The following is a 25,991-nucleotide window of genomic DNA, read 5'->3' on the forward strand; positions in this document are numbered from 1 at the left end:
GTATGGTAATGCAGTCTAACAGTTTTACTGACTCCTTAAGCAAGAGACTTTTAAACCTACTGTGCCTATAATAAAAGTGAATCTCTGACCAAGCAGTGAAGAAAGAGACACAATCACTCAGCACGGAACCTCTAAAGGCATAGGTGTTATACATAAATGTATTAAATGCATGTGTATTGAAAATTAAAGTGCCATTAAAGGACATGGGACATGGATTTTTTTCTGGGTATAATTATGTATAAAGGACATAAGAAATGCCATCTAAATCACTGCAGGGCGTCAAAAATGTGAAAATCATCACATTATTCAACTTTTTTATACATCAGCGTAAAACAATGATTCATTAATTAGCTAGGTGGTCACGTGACCCGTGACGTCACAAAAACTTTCCAAGGAGCCAGCGCTTGGGTATCTAATGTAAACAGGTTACCGAAATGGACACCATCGACAGTGACATTCCCGATGTTTCACAGAGATGTGAGGTTAGACCCTATCAATTCGAACCGATAGCTGGAAATTCACATGAACATAGATCTTGTCTTTACTCTGACGGGTCAGATGATTCTGAGAGTGAGAGTTCATTCAGTCCCCATGAAACTGAAAGCGGTCGGCTCGATAACACATCCTGGTAAGTTAAAATCAATTCTGCTCAAAGGCTAATGATCTGTTGAAAGAAGTATTATTTTTGTATCATACATTGAAAGTTCGTCATAGATCTAGCTAAAGTCCGTTGCAAGCTAGTTTTTTTTTGCTGATATTTTTCGAGATTGAGATACAATGCTTCCAGAGTCCGAGATGAAAACATTCATAATGGCGAAACGCCATCACACAGCCAACAACACTACGCCGTTTGGCGAAAGAGATGAAAATTAAGAAAAGTTAAACAAACTTACTAACATAACATTTATTTAAATGTCCATTAATGTTACAGGATTTCTTGACTGTCTACAGTTGTAGGAATGTTAGGCCCTGTATATTGCACTATCACTGCCTCCATGAACCCGGCTATACAGCCTATTCTCGTCACCGATGTTTTTAATTATAATACTAATAAAATTATAATACTAATCCTTACCTCGGCTTTCAGTCGCTTAGCGAATGCACCTCGTGGTAGCCGTAGCACTTCGGGTTTCACTCCGCCGTCTTGTTCCTGAATTGGGACGTTGGGAACGGCTCCATCTTTAAGTAACCTCTTAAATTTGGCTTGGCAATTAATTTCGTTCAGTACCTGAGTATTGTTGAAAGAATCCTCAGTGAAATGGTCTGAACACAGTTTGTGGGAAACAGTAGGTGCAAAGTTTTTTCTACGACAGTAGTGAGCCCACACTTTCCTCAGCTTTGGGTCCTTGGGGAATGCAAAAAAACTTACTCCAGGGCATTTCCCATTGGAATTATTGCAACCATAAGCAGCACAATACACCATGATGTCCAATGTACGTTAAAGACTATAAAAACAATTTTCTTGTCATCCACTTCTCCATATTCATCTACCTGCTTGTGCTGTGCCCGAAAGTTTTTGTGACGTATGATCACGTGACAGCGGCTCTTCCGGTTGTAAAATATGCATATCGGAGCTCGAGCAGAAATGCCATATAATCATCACGAATATAATGATTTTGCTGAATTTAATAGATAATTTTGTATTTGTTGATGCAATTATTTCATATTTTTAATGGAAAGAAACTGATATAGCGTGCATTTATGTTTCATGTCCCATGTCCTTTAAGTCTGAACAACATGGTTCTATGAGATATTAATAATGAGATAAACTACAACAATCAGGATACTTTGAATGAATATTGTGGTATGATCAAGTTTGTGTTTTTATAGCTCATATTCGTACACACTATAATAAAGTACTGGATGTTAAAGTGTGTTATTTTCAGGTGTCAGTACTTTGTAACAGTCAGTAACACAGGCAAGTCTTTAAGACAGAGGAGTTTACACTTTGGGTTACTCAGTAATATTAGGGGAGAGAGAGAGAGATAAGAGAGAGGCTGGTGAGGGAATGACTAGCCGTTATAGTGCAAGTGAAAACAGGAACTAATTAGATGGTATATCATCAAGTAACTAATCATTGATTTGTGAGCAGTTACTAAATGCAAAGAGCTGCTTGGTCATAAGTGTGACTCATTGATCAGGTAATCAGATGTAACTTTTTTTAAGGACCTTATGTTTTGTTTTTTGTCCAGCCTGTGCCAGATCAACACTGCCCCAATGGTCTGGTGCTCTCCGTGACGAAGCACCTGGTGGATGAGAAACTCTGTGCCAGGAAGTACAGCCACCAGGCTGTCTGAATCCATTAAAAAGAGGCAGTGAAAAGCCTCTCCAGTGGACGCTATAAACTCATCTATGTTGCCATTGGGCAGCTCCACAACTCGTTTTCTGCTTGAGCCGAGGCATCTGGAGTCCAGACACAGACACCTTCACCTAGTATCTGTTCAAAACCAGCACCTGTTGGCACTGTGCATTCTCTTCACCATGTTCCAAGAGTAGGAAACGTCAACTCCTGAATTACTGGTACCTTTCAAGATAATAGATATAATTTACAGTTGACAAATTTCTGCTCCAACAACTGAAAAATGGCTTTCTATAACAATTAAAAAACCTCTGACAAACTCATTAGAAGTTTGAGCACAAAACCTGTTTGCCTCTACCTGGAGGTAATGATTTGCCACTGCCACCTTCACCGAGACTTATTTTTACTTATGGCTGTCCGTCAGTATTTGACGATGGCAAGGTCCTCCTCTTCGTTGTCTTCTTTGCCTTCCCAAGTCTTGCTGCTATTGAGGTTGTTGCTGTCTCATGCGCCCACTCATGAGAGAGAAGCCCGATCCTTGACTGGCAGATCCTGGGACAACGACGACAGGCAAAGGGACCAGGCGTGGAAGCAGAGGGAAGGAATTGCTGAAGGCGTTGCTGGGCCTGTTTCTCCTCCCTCAGCCTGGTCCATTCTTCCTCGAAGTGGCGGACTCCCTGGGACACAATCTGCTTCCAGTTCACACGGTCCTTTGCAAGGATCTCCAGGTCAGCAGGTGGGATGTTGCACAACTGCAGGGACCACTTCAAGAAGTCCTTCCAACGCTTCTTGGGTCTTCCACGGGAGTGGGGTCCTTGTGCGAGTTCTCTGTAAAGGACCATCCGGATGACATGTCCGGTCCATCGGAGGACACGATGGAGGATCGTGGACTCCACGCTTGTGGAGTTAACCGCGCTGAAGATCAGCGTGTGGGGGATCCTGTCCTCCCCAAGTCACTCCGAGGATGCATTGGAGACAACGCATATGGAAGGCTTTGAGGAATTTGATTTGCTTCCTGTACCACGTCCAGGCTTCACATCTGTAAAGAAGGGTCGAGATGCAGACTGCACGATAAACCGCAACCTTCGTGCGGATGCAGAGGTTGTGGTTCATGAAGACGTGCTGGGGGGAGGACATGGCCTGCGCAAAGGTTAAAGGTTTCGTTGTTGACTGTGGTGATGAGGGTACACAGTCCTCGTCCTTCACCGAGTGCCTGTTCAAAACCCAGCATCTGTGTTCTCTTCACCATGTACTAAGAGGAGATGTGCACATACTGTATGAACTGATAAAATCTGATCACATGCCTTTCTCAACCATCCAATCAACTGAATTTCCCGCAACTGGATTCCAGGCAAGTTCTAAAGACATCAAGAAAATCAAAGCAAACTGGATGCACCCGAACTTCTTTTGCAGTGCCTGTGTGGAAGGATTTGTATCGCAGTTCAGCAAAAAAGTCCAAAAACTTTTGTCATTATGAAATAGTGTGTAGCTTAGTAACGCAAAAAAACCCAAAACCTTTCATCCATTTTAACATATCTAAACATGATGAAGTGTGCAACTGAAGGGGTCTGAATACATTCTCAACCCATTGTACTGTTACTGTATTAGTTAATTATAATAGAAAGACAAAGAAATATTACTTCAGGTACAATTACATTGCCATTTCATAATGACAATTTATTAAAACTTCCCCTCCCCCCCCCCCCCCCCCCAAAAAAAAAAAAATCCACAAAACAATAACGGTTAAACTGTTCATTTGTAACGTCCAAAGATGACCTGCTCTAAAACTACATGCACCTCATAAACTGAGATTTTTCCTTAAATACAGTAAAATCCAATGCAGTCGAGATTACATGATTTTCTTCACCGCCAAACGTTCCTTAATCACAGCCACGATGCGTGTGTACACCCTCAAAAACTATTTGTGCAATAATACCTTTGGAGAGAGGTTAAAAAATATCTGCATTTACAAGTTCGAGGAAGTGTTAGTGTTCATGATGATCAAAACAGTCCCATTTCTATTTTTCACCCAAGTATTAAGAGGATGACACACACGCACCGAACAACACACAACATAACAGCCTGTATGTTGTGTGTTATGTGTATTTACAGAAAAATGCAATTGACCCACACAAGACTAGCAGCTGTACATTTGAATCACACGTCTGAAAATGTGTTAATGTCCTGAACATGTCCATGTCATTAAAGAAGAGAGGGATCATGAAAAGCGAAGATTAAAAGAAAGGGGAAGAAGTGAAATTCTGTAGTAGCTTAATTCAATAACGTAACCACAACAACAACGTTTAAACATTGTCTGGTTGTGTTCTAAAGGCAGGATGATCTACTTCAGATCCAGCACCATGGAGGCTGGGTTCTCCAGATAAGACCTCCATAGATTGGAGAAGCGACACATTGTGGCCCCATCGATGATTCTGTGATCTGCAGACCAGCTCACGTACATGATGTGCGCTTTCACAACCTCATCCTTGGCGTTAAAGCGAGGTAAAACCTGCACAGAGCAGAGAAATTTAAAGATAACTGTAGTTTCTCATCTCCATATTGAGCTCAGCACACTAATTCCATTTTCAGATTAGAATTCATGCAGTGGATTCAAAATTCACACACAAAACTAATCTCAAGCAAGAAAAATAGCACACACCTGGATTTTCCCAAGAGCACCGATTGCAACCTCGGGCGGCAGAATCACTGGCTTTGCATAAGTGCCTCCAATCTGCAACAGGAACAGATTGTTTGAGCATTACAGTGTGCATACGGTACAGGAAGCGGTTATAATGATCACAAACTGACAAAGAGATGCTGTTTTAGAAAATGAACACAGTCAGAAATGAGAATAACAACAAACACCATGGTACAACCCCAATTCCAAAAAAGTTGGGACAAAGTACAAATTGTAAATAAAAATGGAATGCAATGATGTGGAAGTTTCAAAATTCCATATTTTATTCAGAATAGAACATAGATGACATATCAAATGTTTAAACTGAGAAAATGTATCATTTAAAGAGAAAAATTAGGTGATTTTAAATTTCATGACAACAACACATCTCAAAAAAGTTGGGACAAGGCCATGTTTACCACTGTGAGACATCCCCTTTTCTCTTTACAGCAGTCTGTAAACGTCTGGGGACTGAGGAGACAAGTTGCTCAAGTTTAGGGATAGGAATGTTAACCCATTCTTGTCTAATGTAGGATTCTAGTTGCTCAACTGTCTTAGGTCTTTTTTGTCGTATCTTCCGTTTTATGATGCGCCAAATGTTTTCTGTGGGTGAAAGATCTGGACTGCAGGCTGGCCAGTTCAGTACCCGGACCCTTCTTCTACGCAGCCATGATGCTGTAATTGATGCAGTATGTGATTTGGCATTGTCATGTTGGAAAATGCAAGGTCTTCCCTGAAAGAGACGTCGTCTGGATGGGAGCATATGTTGCTCTAGAACCTGGATATACCTTTCAGCATTGATGGTGTCTTTCCAGATGTGTAAGCTGCCCATGCCACACGCACTAATGCAACCCCATACCATCAGAGATGCAGGCTTCTGAACTGAGCGCTGATAACAACTTGGGTCGTCCTTCTCCTCTTTAGTCCGAATGACACGGCGTCCCTGATTTCCATAAAGAACTTCAAATTTTGATTCGTCTGACCACAGAACAGTTTTCCACTTTGCCACAGTCCATTTTAAATGAGCCTTGGCCCAGAGAAGACGTCTGCGCTTCTGGATCATGTTTAGATACGGCGGCTTCTTTGAACTATAGAGTTTTAGCTGGCAACGGCGGATGGCACGGTGAATTGTGTTCACAGATAATGTTCTCTAGAAATATTCCTGAGCCCATTTTGTGATTTCCAATACAGAAGCATGCCTCTATGTGATGCAGTGCCGTCTAAGGGCCTGAAGATCACGGGCACCCAGTATGGTTTTCTGGCCTTGACCCTTACGCACAGAGATTCTTCCAGATTCTCTGAATCTTTTGATGATATTATGCACTGTAGATGATGATATGTTCAAACTCTTTGCAATTTTACACTGTCGAACTCCTTTCTGATATTGCTCCACTATTTGTCGGCGCAGAATTAGGAGGATTGGTGATCCTCTTCCCATCTTTACTTCTGAGAGCCGCTGCCACTCCAAGATGCCCTTTTTATACCCAGTCATGTTAATGACCTATTGCCAGTTGACCTAATGAGTTGCAATTTGGTCCTCCAGCTGTTCCTTTTTTGTACCTTTAACTTTTCCAGCCTCTTATTGCCCCTGTCCCAACTTTTTTGAGATGTGTTGGTGTCATGAAATTTCAAATGAGCCAATATTTGGCATGAAATTTCAAAATGTCTCACTTTCGACATTTGATATGTTGTCTATGTTCTATTGTGAATACAATATCAGTTTTTGAGATTTGTAAATTATTGCATTCTGTTTTTATTTACAATTTGTACTTTGTCCCGACTTTTTTGGAATTGGGGTTGTATATTATTTTGAAATTTAACAGCACGTGTTAACTCAGCTCTCTTACTGAGCCGATGTTGGAGAGCGTGAATGTTCCCCCGGTAAGGTCCGTCGTGCCAAGCTGCCCAGATACACCCAAAGCCTGCAGTCGATTGAGCTCAGTGGCGATTTCAAACACACTGAGCATTTGCACATTCTTTACGTTGGGCACCAGCAGACCCTGGGACGTATCCATGGCAAGACCTATGTTGTGTGCGGCCTGAACAAGAATTCAAAGCCGCATGAGTAAATTCTGTCATGCTTGAAACATCAATTAGCATATTTAAAAAATATATATATACACACATCTGACCTTGTAGGTGATATTCTGGCATGCTTCATCCATGGAGGCATTCAAGATCGGGAAATGGTGGAGAGCAAGTGATGCTGCCTATAAACAAAACAAAAAAAATTCTCACTCACTTCATCTGTAAAGCATTTTCACTCGCTCAGATTAGTGTTGCTCAGGTAAAGTGGGGTATTACCTTGATGAAGAAGGGCATGTAGCTGAGCTTCACTCCCCGAGCTTCCACCACATCCTTCAGCTCTGAACGCAGACGCACCAGCTGGCTCAGATCCACTTCATCCTTATAGCCGAAGTGTGGGATCTTCAGAGCTGCCGTCATTGTCTTCACCATGGCCTTGTGAAAACCTGGTTTAAAATGCCAAGCCAGCAATAAACATCTTTTTCAACAATAAGAAATATCGCTTAAGTAGCAGTTTGCAGGATCTAAACTCTCCTCACAAATAGTGCCAGTAATGGTTGCCAAGATACACAGAACCATACAGAGACCATAAATGAACACAGAGTCTTTTTCTTCATTTTCCCCCACATTACCCCTAATTTGGGGGCGGCACGGTGGTGTAGTGGTTAGCGCTGTCGCCTCACAGCAAGAAGGTCCTGGGTTCGAGCCCCGGGGCCGGCGAGGGCCTTTCTGTGTGGAGTTTGCATGTTCTCCCCGTGTCCGCGTGGGTTTCCTCCGGGTGCTCCGGTTTCCCCCACAGTCCAAAGACATGCAGGTTAGGTTAACTGGTGACTCTAAATTGACCGTAGGTGTGAATGGTTGTCTGTGTCTATGTGTCAGCCCTGTGATGAACTGGCGACTTGTCCAGGGTGTACCCCGCCTTTCGCCCGTAGTCAGCTGGGATAGGCTCCAGCTTGCCTGCGACCCTGTAGAAGGATAAAGCGGCTAGAGATAATGAGATGAGATGAGATTACCCCTAATTTGGATGTGGCAGCCTACCAGACATGTCTCCCCCATCACATGGCAGCTACCAACCAGGGAGGGTCAAGGTCATCGTGTGCTTCCTCTGAGGCAGTGATGCCATCTGACCCCAACTTTTCAAACTGCTGCTTATGCAACGTTCGGGGCGATGTAACACACTCAGAGGAAAGTATTAGCCACACACTTCCATATGTATGTACACTATATTGCCAAAAGTATTCGCTCACCTACCTTGACTCACATATGAGCTTAAGTGACATCCCATTTCTAATCCATAGGGTTCAATATGACGTCGGGCCACCCTTTGCAGCTAGAACAGCTTCAACTCTTCTGGGAAGGCTGTCCACAAGGTTTAGGAGTGTGCTTATGGGAATTTTTGACCATTCTTCCAGAAGCGCATTTATGAGGTCACACACTGATGTTGGACGAGAAGGCCTGGCTCTCAGTCTCCACTCTAATTCATCCCAAAGGTGTTCTATCGGGTTGAGGTCAGGACTCTGTGCAGGCCAGTCAAGTTCATCCACACCAGACTCTGTCATCCATGTCTTTATGGACCTTGCTTTGTGCCCTGGTGCACAGTCATGTTGGAAGAGGAAGGGGCCAGCTCCAAACTGTAAACAGTCTGCATGCCTAGGTGCTTGATTTTATACACCTGTGGCCATGGAAGTGATTGGAACACCTGATTCCGATAATTTGGATGGGTGAGCAAATACTTTTGGCAATATAGTGTATGTATGAGCTCACACATGCCTTTGACTGGCTAGCGTTGCTGGAAATAGAGACAGAGTATACCACCCCTCCCTCCCTGAGAGCACAGGCCAATTTGAGCTCACAGCCACGGATGGCTGCGACATCAGGATTCCAGCTCGCGATGTTAGGGCAAACGCTTTTCTGTCGCGCCACTCGGGAGCCCCCGCCTCCTGTTTTTGATCATTTTTATTGAAGTTCACACTTTCCTGAGTAGTATGACGTTAATATTGTGAAGATAGAACTTTGGGGCTAGGAATAATTCACAAAAATAGGTCTTGCACCTTATATAAAAATCATAATAAATTAGAGTGGGTGGAGCTAAAAGGTCCAAAAGACAATTTTCAATCTGTTTAGATATATAATCAGGCTAAAAGTAAACTTCTTTCTCTACAAATATGTAGCTTATTTTCTAAGAGATATGCTTCTTTTTGTGTACAAAAATATGAATAATGCCCCTCATCTTGTTCAGAAGATGGTGATTATTTTCTCTAACAGCATGGCTCTGATCATAGTACCAGCTGTGAATTAGTCCATGTTGGTATGTAGCAGCTAACCTTTCAGTGGCTCGGTGCGGTCTTTGCCTGTAAACACCGGCCTCGGGACGACGGGTGGAGGGATGCTCAGAGGCTGCTTCTCTTTGGGCTTGGCAGCTACAGGAGGAACGGGAGGAGGCGGCTGGATCTCCTGGAAGGGGGAAGGGGGTAAGATGGCTCCTGTCTGCTTGGCTATGAAGTTCAGGATGTCTTCTTTGAGAATGCGCCCCTCCTTTCCGGTCCCAACAACTTCACTGAGCTTGATCTAATAGGACACAAGATTGGATGAAAACAAGACAATACCAGACTGATTAGTATCTCAGATATTTCAGTTCCTCCACCCACCACAACTAACCATGGAAACAGCCCCACTCTAGTGAAACATGCAAGGTTGTGAGGTTTTAATGGACATTTTTATTCTCATTTGGCTCATGAAGTGACAGAAACCCCCCCACACACACACAAAACAAGCACTGTGGCTAATGATCATCAATCATGGCCTTGTTTTATTGTCCTTTATCGCAGCTGTTCAGTCCACTGGCTTCTGAGATGGGAGCACAGACAGCATGTATGCTTACACAATTCTCTCTATGCTACATTTCATTTCTCTCAAAAGGTATTTGCTAAAGCTGATGCTACTTTTGCTAAACAATAACAAAAGGCAAACAAAAGAAAAAGCTTTTGTATTAACGGTGTGTTAAACTGAGGCACATGAGCTGTGAGCTGGAGAGAGGTCTAGCCATTGTGAGGTTTTAACAACACCCAACCAAATCTCACAACACCACAGCTGGCCACTGTGGATTAAAATTACAGTTAGAACACAGTAATAAACAAACATTCGTATTCAGATTAATCAGGCCTACATAAGCTAGTCACAAAATAGAGCCCATATCTGTCTCAAAACACTCAGCATGGCCATTAAACCAATCTGATGAACAACCTGAAATTTCAGCATGGACTAATGTTGATATCTTATATTTTTCCATATAAATATCTGAGACATGGGCGGCACGGTGGTGTAGTGGTTAGCGCTGTCGCCTCACAGCAAGAAGGTCCTGGGTTCGAGCCCCGGGGCCGGCGAGGGCCTTTCTGTGTGGAGTTTGCATGTTCTCCCCGTGCCCGCGTGGGTTTCCTCCGGGTGCTCCGGTTTCCCCCACAGTCCAAAGACATGCAGGTTAGGTTAACTGGTGACTCTAAATTGACCGTAGGTGTGAGTGTGAATGGTTGTCTGTGTCTATGTGTCAGCCCTGTGATGACCTGGCGATTTGTCCAGGGTGTACCCCGCCTTTCGCCCGTAGTCAGCTGGGATGGGCTCCAGCTTGCCTGCGACCCTGTAGAAGGATAGAGCGGCTAGAGATAATGAGATGAGATGAGATATCTGAGACGCTGACGTGCTACCCAATGTCATGTTATGACTGGCCAGCAAGCCTAATTAACTCTAAAAAGTAGCGATGAACATCATTTAACTCAAAAACATGACAAGCGAATTATTAGACTATGGAAGATAAAAGAGCTCCTGAACACTTGAGAGGAATGACTTCGTGTAGCTGTAGTCTTTTCAGTTTCTTGATACGAGTGTCTGGTGAGGAAGCATCGTGTTTGTAATGTTTCACTGCTTTTACGCTGTGCATTTATTATCTACGCTGACCTGCTCACCCAAACACATCTAGTTTCTGGAAGGATATCTTTTGCTGGTACGCTTTGGGTTATGATAGGGAGAATGCTCCTCAAATTGAATTTGTCCTTTTTGACTGCTCAACTGTCTCATTTTTTTTCTAACATACCTAACAACTATCTTTAAAGTTTGACATGGCTGTGGCCAAGAAGATCATTCTGATCATTCATGACTGGTTTAATGAGATGATCCTTTCCCTTTGTCTGGAAAGAATACATTTTACTCAGGCTGGTTCTTATTTAAAAAAAACAAACACTTTTTTAGGTCTCTTTCCGAAAGCATTGAGAAAATAGTTGACTTTTGTAGAGATTCCTCTTGTTGTGTGTGTTATTTATATATTTTCACTCCATTATACTTTTTATTTGACAGATCTGAGCATTTGTTTTTTACGGTTATCTAACTGTCTTATTTATTCCATAAGGTCACATCAGCTATTATCACCACCATGCTCTCTCCAAAATGACTTCTGATTTTTTTTTTTATTAAAATCACCATGCATATGTGGAAGAAAGAAAAATCTTAACCAATATTCACCCTAATCCCAAATGTATTTTTTCACTCATATATACACAATACCACTGACTAATTCATAGTAATGGGTGTGACCCCAAACTTTTGACTGGTACAGTAGGTCACATTTTTAGAGGTCAAGTTTACATTTCATGTTGCTTTATATTTCATCCTAAACTAATAAAAGGGAAATCTGTAGATAGAACTGTTTTACACACTGACTTTTGCAACAACAAATAACTAAAAATAAATGTTGATCTGACAATATCAAAACAGACAAATTAGTTAGTTGCCCTAAATAAGGCAACACATTTTTTTTTTAATCGAAATATTATATATCAGGGGTTTTCCAAGTGTGGGAGAGTCAGCCCCCCCCAGAGAGCAAATAAACAACAGCGACCCCCAATTTTTGTTGTTGCTATACTTAATATTCCATTCGTATTTAAAAAAATGGTTGTTGTACACATTATTTTTTTCTTTTACACATTTTAAACATCTGTGCTTTTTTTTAAAAAACATCTTTTTTACACATTTTAAACATCTGTGCTTTTTAAAACATTTTTTTTTACACATTTTAAACATCTCATAGCATCGTTAGTTAGCACCTCTTGGCAGACAACACACTGTGGCAGTGGAGCATCTTCAGATCCAGTCCATGAAAATCCAAACTTTAAATAATCGTGGTCATACTTCCTTCTTTTTTTGCTTGGCCCAGACTCTGTCTCCTCACTCACTGTAGCTTTAGGTACTAAAAATCGATTCATTTTGTCTCTGGCAAAGGCTAGCTGAAGTTCGCTAAACATCCGCAATAGTAACTTATTCTGGTTTATTTTTCCTCACGTTGCACCCCCCCGAAGAACTCTGGCTCCCCCTAGGGGAGGCGCGCCCCACACTTTGAAAAGCCCTGTTATATATTATTCAGGGAGCAATACATAGAGCTGAGAATTATTTTAGCTATTGGGCAATTCCGTGGAAGTGTCAACCCCACAGTCAGAATTTCAAACTGGGACTATATACATAAATGAGCTATCATTGGAAAGCTAACAACCTGTACTTCTTGGAAATGTTATGTGTTTGTTGAATCATGCATTCAAGAGATATGTATAGGTCTTTAAAGTCTCTTGAAATAAAATTTGCAAATTTCAACAAAAAAAGGATGAAATCATGAGGTGCCTCATAATCCACTAAGTGTTACTGAGAGTTACTGTTTTTCTCGAATTAACAGTATAGCATTTGGTCTTTCTCCTATGTTAAGTTGGCTCAACTATGGTCTCATTCTGGGATAGCCAGCTTCAATACCGAAATGGCCGATGCATGTACGTCCATAACCAAAAATTTGATTTTTTTTAATCCCCTTTAAAGAATATTTGTACCATTTCAATTTCTCTTATGATGCAAAGCTAACTTCAGATCCTAAGCAACCATAAAAAACTGGCTGTTCATATTTTTTACAGAAATAAAGATACCCAAATTTATGTACGTCCATAACCAATTTAAACATACATCCATAATCATGCAAGATCACATGTTTTGTATCTTTCAGCCCTCTGGTGGATCTCTTTTGCCATTAAATAACCCATGCCCTCTGGTGTACAATTTTTTTAACCAAGCATGACATCACTTCCTGGGCGGCACGGTGGTGTAGTGGTTAGCGCTGTCGCCTCACAGCAAGAAGGTCCTGGGTTCGAGCCCCGGGGCCGGCGAGGGCCTTTCTGTGTGGAGTTTGCATGTTCTCCCCGTGTCCGCGTGGGTTTCCTCCGGGTGCTCCGGTTTCCCCCACAGTCCAAAGACATGCAGGTTAGGTTAACTGGTGACTCTAAATTGACCGTAGATGTGAGTGTGAATGGTTGTCTGTGTCTATGTGTCAGCCCTGTGATGACCTGGTGACTTGTCCAGGGTGTACCCCGCCTCTCGCCCGTAGTCAGCTGGGATAGGCTCCAGCTTGCCTGCGACCCTGTAGAAGGATAAAGCGGCTAGAGATAATGAGATGAGATGAGATCACTTCCTATTGAATTCCATGTGCCCTGCTCGATCTAGACACACCTGATACAAAGTTTCAAATCTGCAACAATCGATATTAAAGGAACCCCAGTTCTGTGGAATACAAGGTGAGTTATATTCTTTATCAAGTTATTTGATAGAATTTCTAATTATTTTTTAATCAATTTCCATACATGTGTAATGTTCATTTCCCTCAAAAAAATTCCTGACACTTCCCAAAATGGATACTACATCTCACTGATTCTCAGAGTAATCCTTGTAAACTGCAAGCAGCCAATCAATGTTTACCAATTTCTTTGCTATCCTGTTCATTTTGACTAAGAGTTTTTGATTTGTTGTGGATGTAGTCAAATACTTAAAGTAGGTTTATTTGCCAACCAGGTGTGGGGACCATGGCTCTAACGAATAGAGAGAAGCAGGCCCGCTTCCGGGAGTGCCTGAAGAAGAACCCCTCCCTTCATGAGAAGTTTACAGAGAAGGACCGGAAACGAAAATCCCTTGAAAGACAAGTCCTGAAGAGAAATCCAGAAAAGTGGAAAGAATATCGGGCGAAAGAAAACAAGAGACTGAGAGAATTCCGCGTGCAGAAAAATGCAGGGGGTCATGGGGCTGGGGAAGAATCCCCCTCAGGTTTTCGCTCACGTCAGTCACTGGGCAAGGCTGTAAAGAAGGCAAAGCAAGCCCTTCCCAAATCGCCGAGGAAGCGTAAGGCCGTCACGGCAGTTTTGGCCGAAGGCTAAAACATGAGATCATTAAATCTCAATGAGGTATTTTAAGTTATGTGCTATTCATGGTGCCAAATCCCAAATATAATATAATAGTCTAGAACTCCAATTGAATATGCATATTGTATGATGTCGGAACTGTGACCATTCAAATCGATCCTTGGGAATGGTAGCCAGAATCCTTCCCTCAGTTTGCAGTCATTAAAACCTATCCTGTTTTTTATTTTTTAAAGTCTGATATGGATTAAGCATTAAAGAAATAATGAAGAATTGACAGTTACTCTTACTTTGATTAGTTATGATGTTTTTCTTTAAATACGAACATGTGTGAAATCCTTTCAATGTGAATTTGTAATTTGTTCCAGAATTTTTAATAAATCTTCTAAAATACCTGTTTTGTGTCCTATTATTAAAATTTCAATGTGTCTTTATTAGCTTCACACTTGCCATATTCAAATAAACTATGTTGAAAAGGACTTGATACTTTCAATTACCACGTATGTCCATAACCTTCACACGGGTACGTCCATAACCAAGTGTTAAGTTGAGCCGTTCATTTAATATGCAATGAATAATCCTAATGATTATTTTTTTCTGTTAGTAGATATACTTGCCTACCCATGAAAAGTGTTTGTTAATATCTCCGTATACTTCACAGAGTTTTGACAAGGAATGACACAACGTTGAAAAACTGACTTTGTCTGCATACGTCCATAACCGGTGTATTTTCCCCTTACAGCTCAAATATAAAAAAGTCAACAACCCTGTTAATGGTATGACAAATAGTGCTAAGTAGTACATATATCATGCACAAATCAAAACCATCCTACTACTATTCCTCTGTCAGAGAGGTCCTTGCGAAGTGTGTGAATCGTACATCCATAACCACGGAATTGCCCTATTATAATAAAACCAGAACCGTACTTCACATCCTGATGGCACAAGATGCGGTAAGCTTTCCCCGGTTCTTTTATCTTCCGTATGTGCTCATTCACTACCGACTTTAAACTCCAGCCATCGCCAATTCCATGGATTTTTGATGCCGTTTTCCTTGGCAAATGTTTTTGACATCGTCAGTCTCACCGTCCTCCCTCTGAACGATGTCCCTCCGTGACACGGACATACCGCGAAATTCTCCTTTTCAAAACCGTTGATATCGAAAGCGTGTTTAAAGAGCACAAGATTCGCGCCGTGGTTTGTAAGCATGGCGCAAACGCCGTAAACCAGTCTGTCATTGTCGCAAAAGAAACCTACCCCCCCCCCCCCCCCCAATTTTTATTGCAAAATTAGATGATTTACTAAAATGATATTTTTGGCGGCCAAATTCGCGGAATTCCGCGGATCCTTCACAGCCCTGATATTAACAAGCGAAATGAAGTTGATCAGACAACACATGAAATATTTTGGGTTCATCCTGTCTGAAATGGAATACAACCCAAAGTAAATTTAGAAAAAATCACTGCTTTCTTTTTTTATTTGCATTTTCTATACCATCCCAACTTTTTCTGATTTGGCGTTGTAGAAAAAAAAAAAAAAGTTATACATGTGTTTGATACATATTTGCATTAAACAATGCAAAAAAAGTTTTTCATTTGACTTACCCTTGTCATAAAACTACTGACACCCTACAACAGCACCACCATGTCCTACAAAGATATAAAAAATGAACTGTTCCGAGTTTCCCAAAAGAATCGTAACACAAAGATCATCGTTAAACGGTAGCGCGAGCAGCACAATGAACACACACTCTCCTAGTTAAGATGCTCTTAGCATTGAGAGGCTTCTGGGAAACCCACCCCTGGTGGTTCTGCAGTAGTTAATTAGTACTTTTATTGCAATAAATAAAAATGATTCCAAGCCAAATATCTTGTGACCTGAATATTATTATGAGTCAAATATTTAAATTTACAACTCACATTGTTTTCCATGGCTATGCGTCGCACTGCAGGCGTGGCCTGTGTCCTGTGGCCTTTAATTTCTTGGTGAGTGTGTTCTTCCTGCGACAAAGCTGGTGTTTCCATCACATCCTCCTCCGGAGCTACAGCTGCAGGAGAGAAAGAAACTAACTTCCATGAGAAGAGGCTAAATCTCAATGCTGCTACATCATTATCAGGTTTGAGCTTGCAATAAATTGCAAGCTCACAATCAATTCTGTTTATATGCCAACCTTAAATTCAGTTTTTGGGGTTTTTTTTGGTAATCTTACCATGCCCTCCATCAGTTTCAATATCAACTAGAGGCTTTCCCACAATTGCAATAGAATCAACATCGTAGTAGAGTTTGCGGATGACTCCATCGAAACGACTTGTGATTGTAACTGACGCTTTGTCGCTCTGCACTTCACAAATGCTGTCAAACTGGGACACTCGGTCTCCTTCTTTCACGTACCTTGCACAAGAGAAAGAAGAAAAAAAATGGACACGTTTAACAAATCTTTCATTTTCTCACTGAGGAAAATGCTGCCCCCTGTTGGTGGAAGGTTTGACAGACTTCAACAAAACTTACCATTCTTTTACAGTCACCTCCATAATTCCCTCCCCAATATCTGACAGCTTGAACGGTAAAATCGGTCCTGCTGCAGCTGGATCAGGAAACAGAATGGAAAACAGAATTGCACACTGGAAATAAAAAGTGAAATACGGAGGCATGGAAAGTATTGCCCTGAAATGCTGGAGCAGTATCAGAATGTATGAATTATGTCCTGTACATTTAATGTTTTCCCTGCTGTACGTGATATACAAAAATGTATTGCTGACACACCAGAAGAAAAAAAAATCAGTATGATGTAATAAAGTGAAACGTTTGTTATAACAATATATTTTTCACATTATAACAATATATTTTCATGTTATTATGTAAAATGTTTCACATTATAACATGATCATCTGCTTTTATGTTTTTAGGTGATAACTTTAACTCATGTTTGAATCTATGATTTGAATGAGGTGTGTGGAGAATAAACTGGATAATATGGCTCATTTACATGATTTAATCAAGTTCTATTTCATGCTTGGGTTGAACTCCAGTAAAGTTGGAAAATATATTCACAGGTTCAAACCTCCTGGATCACTAACTCTGAAGCAAAATGTTGTTAAAACACAATAGATGCATCTTTCCTACTGTACCAAGGTGGACGACAAGCTACAACCTAATTTTAATCAAAACCAGCCGTTCTCCAAGCTGGACTAATCACACTGGTGTCTCTATACCACGCGTTGGTGGTATAGTGGTTAGCATAGCTGCCTTCCAAGCAGTTGACCCGGGTTCAATTCCCGGCCAACACAGAGAATTTTATGGGCGGCACGGTGGTGTAGTGGTTAGCACGGTTGCCTCACAGCAAGAAGGTTCCGGGTTCGAACCCAGCAGGGGCCTTTCTGTGTGGAGTTTTCACGTTCTCCCCGTGTCTGCGTGGGTTTCCTCCGGGTGCTTCGGTTTCCCCCACAATCCAAAGACATGCAGTTAGGTTGACGTGGGGCGGCCTTGTGCTGAGGTGCCCTTGAACAAGGTACCGAACCCCTGACTGTTCCCTGGGCGTTGTAGTGTGGCTGCCCACTGCTCTGGGTGTGTGCGCCTGTGCGCGCCTGTGCTCACTGCTTCAGATGGGTTAAATGCAGAGGATGAGTTTCACTGTGCTTGAGGTGTGCATGTGACGAATAAAGGTTGTTTCTTCTTCTTCTGTGCAGCCGACTGTGAGAGGAGTGCACAGGGACCATCTACAAAGTGCACCAAAAAGAGATGGTATGACAATATTCAATAACTTGACTGTTATACACTGTAGCGTCACCAAAATCACAAATAGAAGATTTTTGATGTGTGCAGTGATTTTGGTGATACTACAGTGAATAAGGGTGACGTTATTGAATATTTTCATAGCGTCTCTTTTTGGTCTTGCACTTTTCAGACGGTCCCTCGTCTCACAACTGGCTGCACACAGAGACCATTGTGTTATTTGTCCAGCTTAGAGAACGACTTGTTTTGATTAAAATTAGGTCCACCTTGGTACAGTAGGAAAGAGGCATCTGTTGCGTTTTAACAACGTTTCACTTCAGAGTTATTGATCCGGAAAGTTTGAACCTGTGAATACTGTTCCAACATTACTGCAGTTCAACCCAAACACAGGAATGAGAGTGGCTTGTGATGAAAAAATCTGAAAAATTAGCCGGGGGTCTGGGCTCATGGATTTTAGAGACTTTTTACCCTAAAAACAATTTATTTTATCATCAAAATTTTACAAAATGTTGTTGAAATACCATACCCTGTTTGCTTACAAAATTGACACTTATACAAAAGTAGAACTCTCTTTCAAGTACATACATTACTTAAACTTTCATTTGATAAAGATCAACTACACCTATGTAAAGGAAACATTGACATAGGCCTTTTGTGATAAATTTTGCATATGCATTGCAGGTGAGCACCAACATGATACTTCAAATTTGCTGCTCTAAATCCAAACTAAGGTAACACATTCACTGCTATATTACAGGCATGCAAACTGGTCAGGGGTGAAAAAGGTGAGAAGGATGCACGGGGACACGGCATGCGCGCAAAAGTACATTTCGTAGTCTACGTTACAAAAAAAATTGCAACCAGTGACATCTTGAATTTAATACAGTACAAAATAACTTTCCATAAACATGTCTTAATAAGTTACTGTTGAGTGGCCGGTAAATTGTACCATTTATTTGTCAGTGGCCGGTAAAGTTTGATATTTTGTGAAGTTAATTTTCACCCCTGTGTACAACACAGTGGGCTATTTACAAAAAGGTATATATTACTGCCTGTGCTATCTAACAGACCTACCCCAGAGGACACACCTGGCCAGTCCGTCTGTCAATTTTCTTAAAGACATCACCTATGTGAAATCAGGGGCGGATCTAGAAAAATATTTATGGGGTGGCAAGAGGGGGGCAGGAATTTTTGAGGGGTGGCAACGTATTACAGACATGTATATATACTGAATTTAATCACAGTTTGACGACAAATAGTATGTACACACTACAAAAGGGCACAGACTGCCATTTGCAAACTCATACAGATAAACTTAATCTCATGCCTTTATTGTTCACGAAGAACACACATTCTCAGATGAGGTCTATACCGTTTCTGGACAGTTTTATACCGTATTTGCAAAAGAACAGACACTAAAAAACAACAATAACAACACTGCTTCAAGTTCAGCATGATTTAAACCATTTACACCAGTGTCACATTTTATAGTTTTTTTTCCTCACGCTTTGTAAAGGCTCACCAGTGAGCATAACATGAACTTGTCATGCCTACAACAGCTGAATGCGGCGATTTCCATGTTGCTCAGCAAAACGCTTCACAAATTTATCAAGATCTAATGCTTTTGTGCGCTTTGATTCAATGCTGAGTACAGCCAAACTTGATAGTCTCTTTTCTGTCATAGTCGACCGCAAATAAGTCTTTATGAGCCTGAGAGATGAAAAACTTCGTTCACAGGATGCACTGCTCACAGGCAAGACAACCGCTATTTTACACAACCTGAACAACTCAAAAAAAACCAACATCATCATCTTGGTATGGGTCCAAAAACAGTGAACTCCATGAGAGTGGTAGGACTCTCCTGTTCCCCCTTTTTTCTGTCTAGTACTCTCCTCGTCTGATGTAACTCATGTTTAAGATCCTCAATATTTGAATCATAAGCTTCAGCCAATAGCAATGTTTTCCTTGACAGACGGTGAATCAATATTAACTTTTGTGGCCGACTTTACACAAAACTAATGTCAGACCTAGCTAACATTAGGCCAAAAAAAAAAAAAAGTGTGTTTCAGGTAACATGAAATACTAAAATAAGGTCGGTAGGTAGGAAATTTTTTTTCTTAATTTGTTTTATTTTGTTCGAAAAAATTAACACAAGTAAACATCTTACAAAATAGTATTTTGGCACAGAATCCTTTATACCACACATCATAATAAAATAAGTGTTTTAAATCTTTAAACGAATAAAAAAAATATCGCAAGAGTTCGAGTTATGATCTACGGAAGCGTATTGCTGCCACACTCAAAAAAAAAAAAAAAATGGCTTAGACTCAAGTAATTACGTGAAAAGATATTGTTAACAGAGTTATCACGTTTTTACAATATATTTATCATGTAATAACATAACACGTAATTTCATGATATTTTCATGTGATAATGTGAAAACACCTTATCAAGAAATAACGTGAAAATATGGTTTAACGTCCTAGGCTAGGCTACTTCCATTAAAAGCAGACGGCCTAGCCTAGCCTACTGTAGAACTTGGGTCGAGCAAAAACACGGAGCAAAAACATGGCTGAATCCTGAATGACTCCTATTTGTATAAATAGGGGACTACATAGGCGGCAAAATGTAGTGTTTTTCCCTGCCATGGAAGTGCACTTGTATACTGAAGAGGAAGCAATTTGCATTACAGCCAGGAGGGCTGATAGAAGTGGCAAAACATTTTACTTTTTATCGTTTCTTTCACAACTTGAATGCGTTGAAACAAAAAATTATGACAAACTAACGCCACTTACACTAAAATATCGAGGGAAATTTGTAATAAAAACTTTACGGTCGGCAATTTCGACGCGGAAATTCTCGATCGGTCGGGTTACCGGAAACACTTTTTTTTTGCCTTACATGTATAGTTAGCTAAATAACCTTCTCCAACCTGATTTTTATCCTCTCAAAATCAGCATCGCAACTATACTAGCACTGTTCATTCATTATAATTTCATTTTTTGATAGATAGTTAATCAGCTTTTACCCCTTTCCTCCCGTGTCTCCTTTCCTCGCGACTCCTGGCTCCCTCGCTTCGCGCCTCTCAATTTTCCAAAACAACCAATCTCTGGCGTTATCTCGTGCTGCATTCGCCGCAGTCGGACATTGGAAATTCGCGCATGTAAATGTCAAATTGGCCGTAATTTTTCTTTGAATTCGTCGCTGCCAACTGGGGTAGCAGCAGGGGTGGCAAGGCTTTCTTTTAGAGTGGCATATGCCACCCCGGTAGATCCGCCCATGGTTATTCACCCCCGAGCGCGCTGGAAACTGTTCCATTGGTATTCAGATTCAGTCGCGAGATGAGGTTGCCAGATCTCTCTATAAAAAGGTGACTTTGCGGTCTGAATCTGTGGAATATTCGTAAGCGAGGACTGGCAACCAGCAGTGGGTTGTGCACCAGCTGATCAGAACTCCATTGGAAAAGAAGCGTGTTAGTAACTGTTTATCTTGATTGGCTGTAACCTTGTAAGTGAAATGTTTGGCAACAATAGCGTTGTAGCCTGCCTACCCCCCCCCCCAAAAAAAACTCTTCGGATCTACACGATTCACACAAGTGACCTATTTTGGGACCAAAACGGCGAATTTCGCCGAAAGGTGAGGAGTTTGCATGTGTGTATTAAACAATGGTTTATATGATTTATGAATACATTTTTCCTTTGGTTCTATAAAGTGTTTATTTACAATATATACAACTATTTACAGTTTCATGGTGCAGAAAATTTATTTCTTCTATATTTTGAGCTTTTTAGCAAGAGCTAAAAGCTTGTTGGTCCTCTCCCTCTTTTTAGCCAACTCCTCTTGATTTTTCACATGCTCCAGCCTTGCTTTCTTTTGCTCCCTGTCTAACTCATACTTTCAGAATGCACTGGCCAAGGCAGGACTAAACTCGATGTGCCTTCTAATAATAATAAAAAAAAAAAAAAACAGAATAGCACTTTGTAAGCTAAAAAGCCTGTGTCTACACTTTTTTCTTTCACCGAGTGGTAGCTAGCTGTGTTCAACTGGGGTGGGACATGACTGAATGGGTGTTTCTGATTTGTCAGCTGTCTTTAACTGGGGCGGGACATGACTGAATGGGTGTTTCTAATTTGTCAGCTGTCTTTAACTGGGGCGGGAGGGCGGGACATGACTGAATGCATGTTTCTGATTTGTCAGCTGTCTTTAACTGGGGCAGGACATGACTGAATGGGTGTTTCTGATTCGTCAGCTGTCGTCCTTACACCGCATGGCATACTCCAAAATCGGCAGCTTCAAAACGATTGATTTTTTTTTTTTTAACCGACAACCAAAAAAAAATTAACCGGTTGACGTTGATTCGGTCAACCACCGGTCAAACGGTCATCGGTTAACATCCCTATACCCTACCCCCCTAAAATGTTCTCAACGGACTTGCAACAATATAAGAAAGGTCCATTTTGACTGAAAAAAGCGGAATTCCGCCAAAAAGCGGCAAACTCTCATCCCTGCAAACATGAATCAGAACTCGATTAAATCATGTAAATGAGCCAGATTACCCAGCTTATTCCCCATACCTCATCCAAACCATAACTTTAAACTCGTGTTTAAATCTATCACGTTATAACATGAAACGTCTCATCTCATCTGTAGCCGCTTTATCCTGTTCTACAGGGTTGCAGGCAAGCTGGAGCCTATCCCAGCTGACTACGGGCGAAAGGCGGGGTACACCCTGGACAAGTCGCCAGGTCATCACAGGGCTGACACATAGACACAGACAACCATTCACACTCACATTCACACCTACGCTCAATTTAGAGTCACCAGTTAACCTAACCTGCATGTCTTTGGACTGTGAGAGAAACCGGAGCACCCGGAGGAAACCCACGCGGACATAAGGAGAACATGCAAACTCCGCACAGAAAGGCCCTCGCCGGCCACGGGGCTCGAACCCGAACCTTCTTGCTGTGAGGCGACAGCACTAACCACTACACCACCGTGCCGCCTACATGAAACGTTTCACCTAATAACGTGAAAATATATCGTTATCAACTTCTCAGGATATTACGTGATACTGATTTTGTTTTCTGGTGTGGCAGCAATACGCTTCCATAGTGGGAGAATGCTGAAGAGAAAGCTTTGTAATCAAAGGTCCAACTTTGAATCTTACCATAGCTAGCACGGAAAAATCTGTGCTGACAGAAAGCGTTGCTGGAGGATATGTGGGGTGTGTGTGATGCAGGTGTCCGAATTTTGGAGTAACACCACTTGTGCAGACGTTGGACAGAGACCTGAAACAGAAGAACCAGAACAATAAATGTGCATTTACTGTACATTTCTGCCATCATCTCACACTGTTGTGTATCTGCACTTTATGTAATTCTGTGTACTGTGCTGCACCAAACTACGGAAGCCGCGAGAGGCCCTTCATATAATCTTTTTTTATTCACCTTGTTATCCCGAGATAACGACATAATTAATTCAGGATCCCGAGAAAACAACACAACTAATTCGAGCTCTCGAGAAAACAAAACCATTATTTCGAGATCTCGAGAAAACAAAACAATTATTCCATGATCTCGAGAAAACTAAACAATTATTTCATGATCTCAGCTGGATCACTGTATCTCCGTCGGTAGAGACGAAGCCGGGCCAGTCTTCTGCGGAGGTGCCGTGGACTAATTTTGAAATTATCCCTTATTAAAAGACTTAATGGGGGTGTCATGGCTCAGGTGGATAAGCCGCCATACCATAAATCCGGGGACCTGGGTTCAAGTCCGGCCCGAGGTCACTTCCCGATCCTTCCCCGTCTCTCTCTCCCGCTCATTTCCTGTCTCTACACTGTTCTATCCAATAATAAAGGTGAAAAAAAGCCCAAAAAAATCTTTAAAAAAAGACTTAATGCAATCTCTCCCTGTGTCAACCCCTGATCAAAATATTGCCTTATTGGTGATCGATTATTCCAGACATTCTAATGACCAAAGTTGCGTCTATACAGAATGAGAAATAGCCCCAAAGTCAGCATATCGCAAGTCTCTTGGCGCACCTGAATGAACCATTTCTCAGCTGTTTACTCGAGATCATGAAATAATTGTTTTGTTTTCTCGAGATCTCGAAATAACGGTTTTGTTTTCTCGAAATAGTTGTGTTGTTTTCTCGAGATCCTGAATTAATTATGTCGTTATCTCGGGATAACAAGGTGAATAAAAAAAGGATTATATGAAGGGCCTCTCTCGGCTTCCGTACCAAAACTGACCTGAGATACAGTACCATTATTTACACGTAGAAAAAAGGGACATGGCCCACATTTACATGCCCAGCTCACGTTAACTAACGTTTTCTGGCTAACCTTCTCAACTCACTTCATATTCGACGTACTAATTAAATGCATGCCAACAGTGAGCATTAACTGTCACGGCTTATTATCGTTTATATCTTGCCAGTCAGCTAAGCTAAGCTAATTGAGCATCTTGTGTACTTATTGCCAGCTGGTCCCTCATTAGCTTAGCTAGCATTAGGTCCTTGACTTTTCTTTTAGTTTATCTTCATGCCCTGTTAAAATTTACATTCAGAATTCATGCCTTGGTTTTGTTTTTATTTTTATTCTTGTGCATGCACGATAAAATTATTTGTAAAATCACCCACCAAGCGTCTCAAAACCACGAAAGAACCCCTCACTGGAATGAGCGCCGCCATCTTTCTCTCATACACAGAAAAGTGCGTCTCCGGATGTGACGTCATACGCCACAATTTACTAACCAATCAGAACACGGCTATTGATAAGTAAATTTTTTTTTAAGTTTTCAGCTGAACAACAAAAACAATTTAATTGATTTTTATTGTAAGAAGAAGGGCCTAACTGTATCAGTGTATACGGAGTACATCATCTTTTTAAAATAAATATCATGGCGCTTTACTAAATAATTTATGCGTATGATATCATGTCATATATTCATATGTTTATGAATTTTTCGGAGACCAAACAACACAAGTTTGCATAATAACATCAAATGCTCATCAGTATTTTTAAAGCTAAAGGCACAAAGGTTTTGCCAGAAAAGTTTAACAACTGGGCAGTACCAAAATAATTTAACAGCAGTCTCTGGGTATTTATTACCTACAAAAGGTACTGTTTATGTTGATACTTTTCAGAAAGTTTCTACAATAATTTTAGCTCTGTACATTCTGTGAAGAAGTATGAATGTTACTTCCAGAACTAGATTCTAATGCTGGGGAGAGATGACCTGAAAACATTGTTGAAAATCAGCTGCTGTTTAAAACTTTATACAGTATAACCTCTCTGTACCAAACAATGTTGATTTGTGTTTATCTATGTCTAGAACACGGTATATTGTTTAAAATTAAAACATTAAACTTCCTGTAGTAGTATTAATATGATGAAAAAAAAACCTCCCCAAATTTTCCTCCTATGGACTTTTTCAACAAAATCATGGTTGAAAGTTATAAATATAATTTTATCCTACTTTTGATGGCAATTCCACTAAATGGAAAGGTTACTTAAGATTTTATTTTAATGCAGAATGCTTTTTATTTATAATGCTGTCTCTAAATTTCACTGTGCTTCACCGAATTTCACTGTGCTTGAGTGTGCATGTGACCAAATAAAGGCTTCTTCTTCTGAAAGTTGTGGCAAGGCTAAAAAACTTTTAGATCATCTAATACAGTGCACGTACTGCAGTCAGTGTGCATGGTCCTTCTTAAAAAATTCAAACACCAATGTAAAACACTTTGGTACATTCACAATACTAAAAAAGACAAACAAATTATTTACTCTTCTAACACAGAGAAAATCTCATCTCATTATCTCTAGCCGCTTTATCCTATTCTACAGGGTCGCAGGCAAGCTGGAGCCTATCCCAGCTGACTACGGGCGAAAGGCGGGGTACACCCTGGACAAGTCGCCAGGTCATCACAGGGCTGACACATAGACACAGACAACCATTCACACTCACATCTACGGTCAATTTAGAGTCACCAGTTAACCTAACCTGCATGTCTTTGGACTGTGGGGGAAACCGGAGCACCCGGA

General features: G+C 41.1%; 1 protein-coding gene and 1 non-coding gene across 2 annotated transcripts; one reads left to right on the forward strand and one right to left on the reverse strand.

The window, feature by feature from the left end:
• Positions 1 to 4,036: 4,036 nt before the first annotated feature.
• On the reverse strand, positions 4,037 to 24,660 carry dbt (dihydrolipoamide branched chain transacylase E2). Its single transcript, XM_060940500.1, has 11 exons — positions 24,587 to 24,660; positions 23,112 to 23,232; positions 16,721 to 16,796; positions 16,422 to 16,603; positions 16,132 to 16,259; positions 9,326 to 9,569; positions 7,281 to 7,447; positions 7,109 to 7,186; positions 6,824 to 7,015; positions 4,959 to 5,030; positions 4,037 to 4,808 (listed from the first exon to the last, which is right to left on the reverse strand). The coding sequence occupies exons 1-11, from the start codon at positions 24,635 to 24,637 to the stop codon at positions 4,641 to 4,643; spliced, it is 1,479 nt and encodes a 492-aa protein (XP_060796483.1). The 5' UTR covers positions 24,638 to 24,660; the 3' UTR covers positions 4,037 to 4,640.
• Positions 17,428 to 17,499, forward strand: trnag-ucc (transfer RNA glycine (anticodon UCC)). Its single transcript has one exon. It is a non-coding gene; the product is annotated as a tRNA-Gly (tRNA).
• Positions 24,661 to 25,991: the final 1,331 nt, after the last annotated feature.

The sequence above is a fragment of the Neoarius graeffei genome, chromosome 15 (assembly GCF_027579695.1).
Source record: "Neoarius graeffei isolate fNeoGra1 chromosome 15, fNeoGra1.pri, whole genome shotgun sequence".
Taxonomy (NCBI): domain Eukaryota; kingdom Metazoa; phylum Chordata; class Actinopteri; order Siluriformes; family Ariidae; genus Neoarius; species Neoarius graeffei.

What these genes read in the sequence shown, in the direction of transcription:
- dbt (XM_060940500.1), bottom strand. Translation starts at nt 24,637, where the DNA reads ATGGCGGCGCTCATTCCAGTGAGGGGTTCTTTCGTGGTTTTGAGACGC. An exon ending in ATTTTTCCGTGCTAGCTATG is followed by an intron (nt 16,797 to 23,111) that starts GTAAGATTCAAA and finishes TTCCTGATCCAG; the next exon opens with CTGCAGCAGGACCGATTTTA. An exon ending in GCATAGCCATGGAAAACAAT is followed by an intron (nt 9,570 to 16,131) that starts GTGAGTTGTAAA and finishes GTGTCCTATTAG; the next exon opens with ATCAAGCTCAGTGAAGTTGT.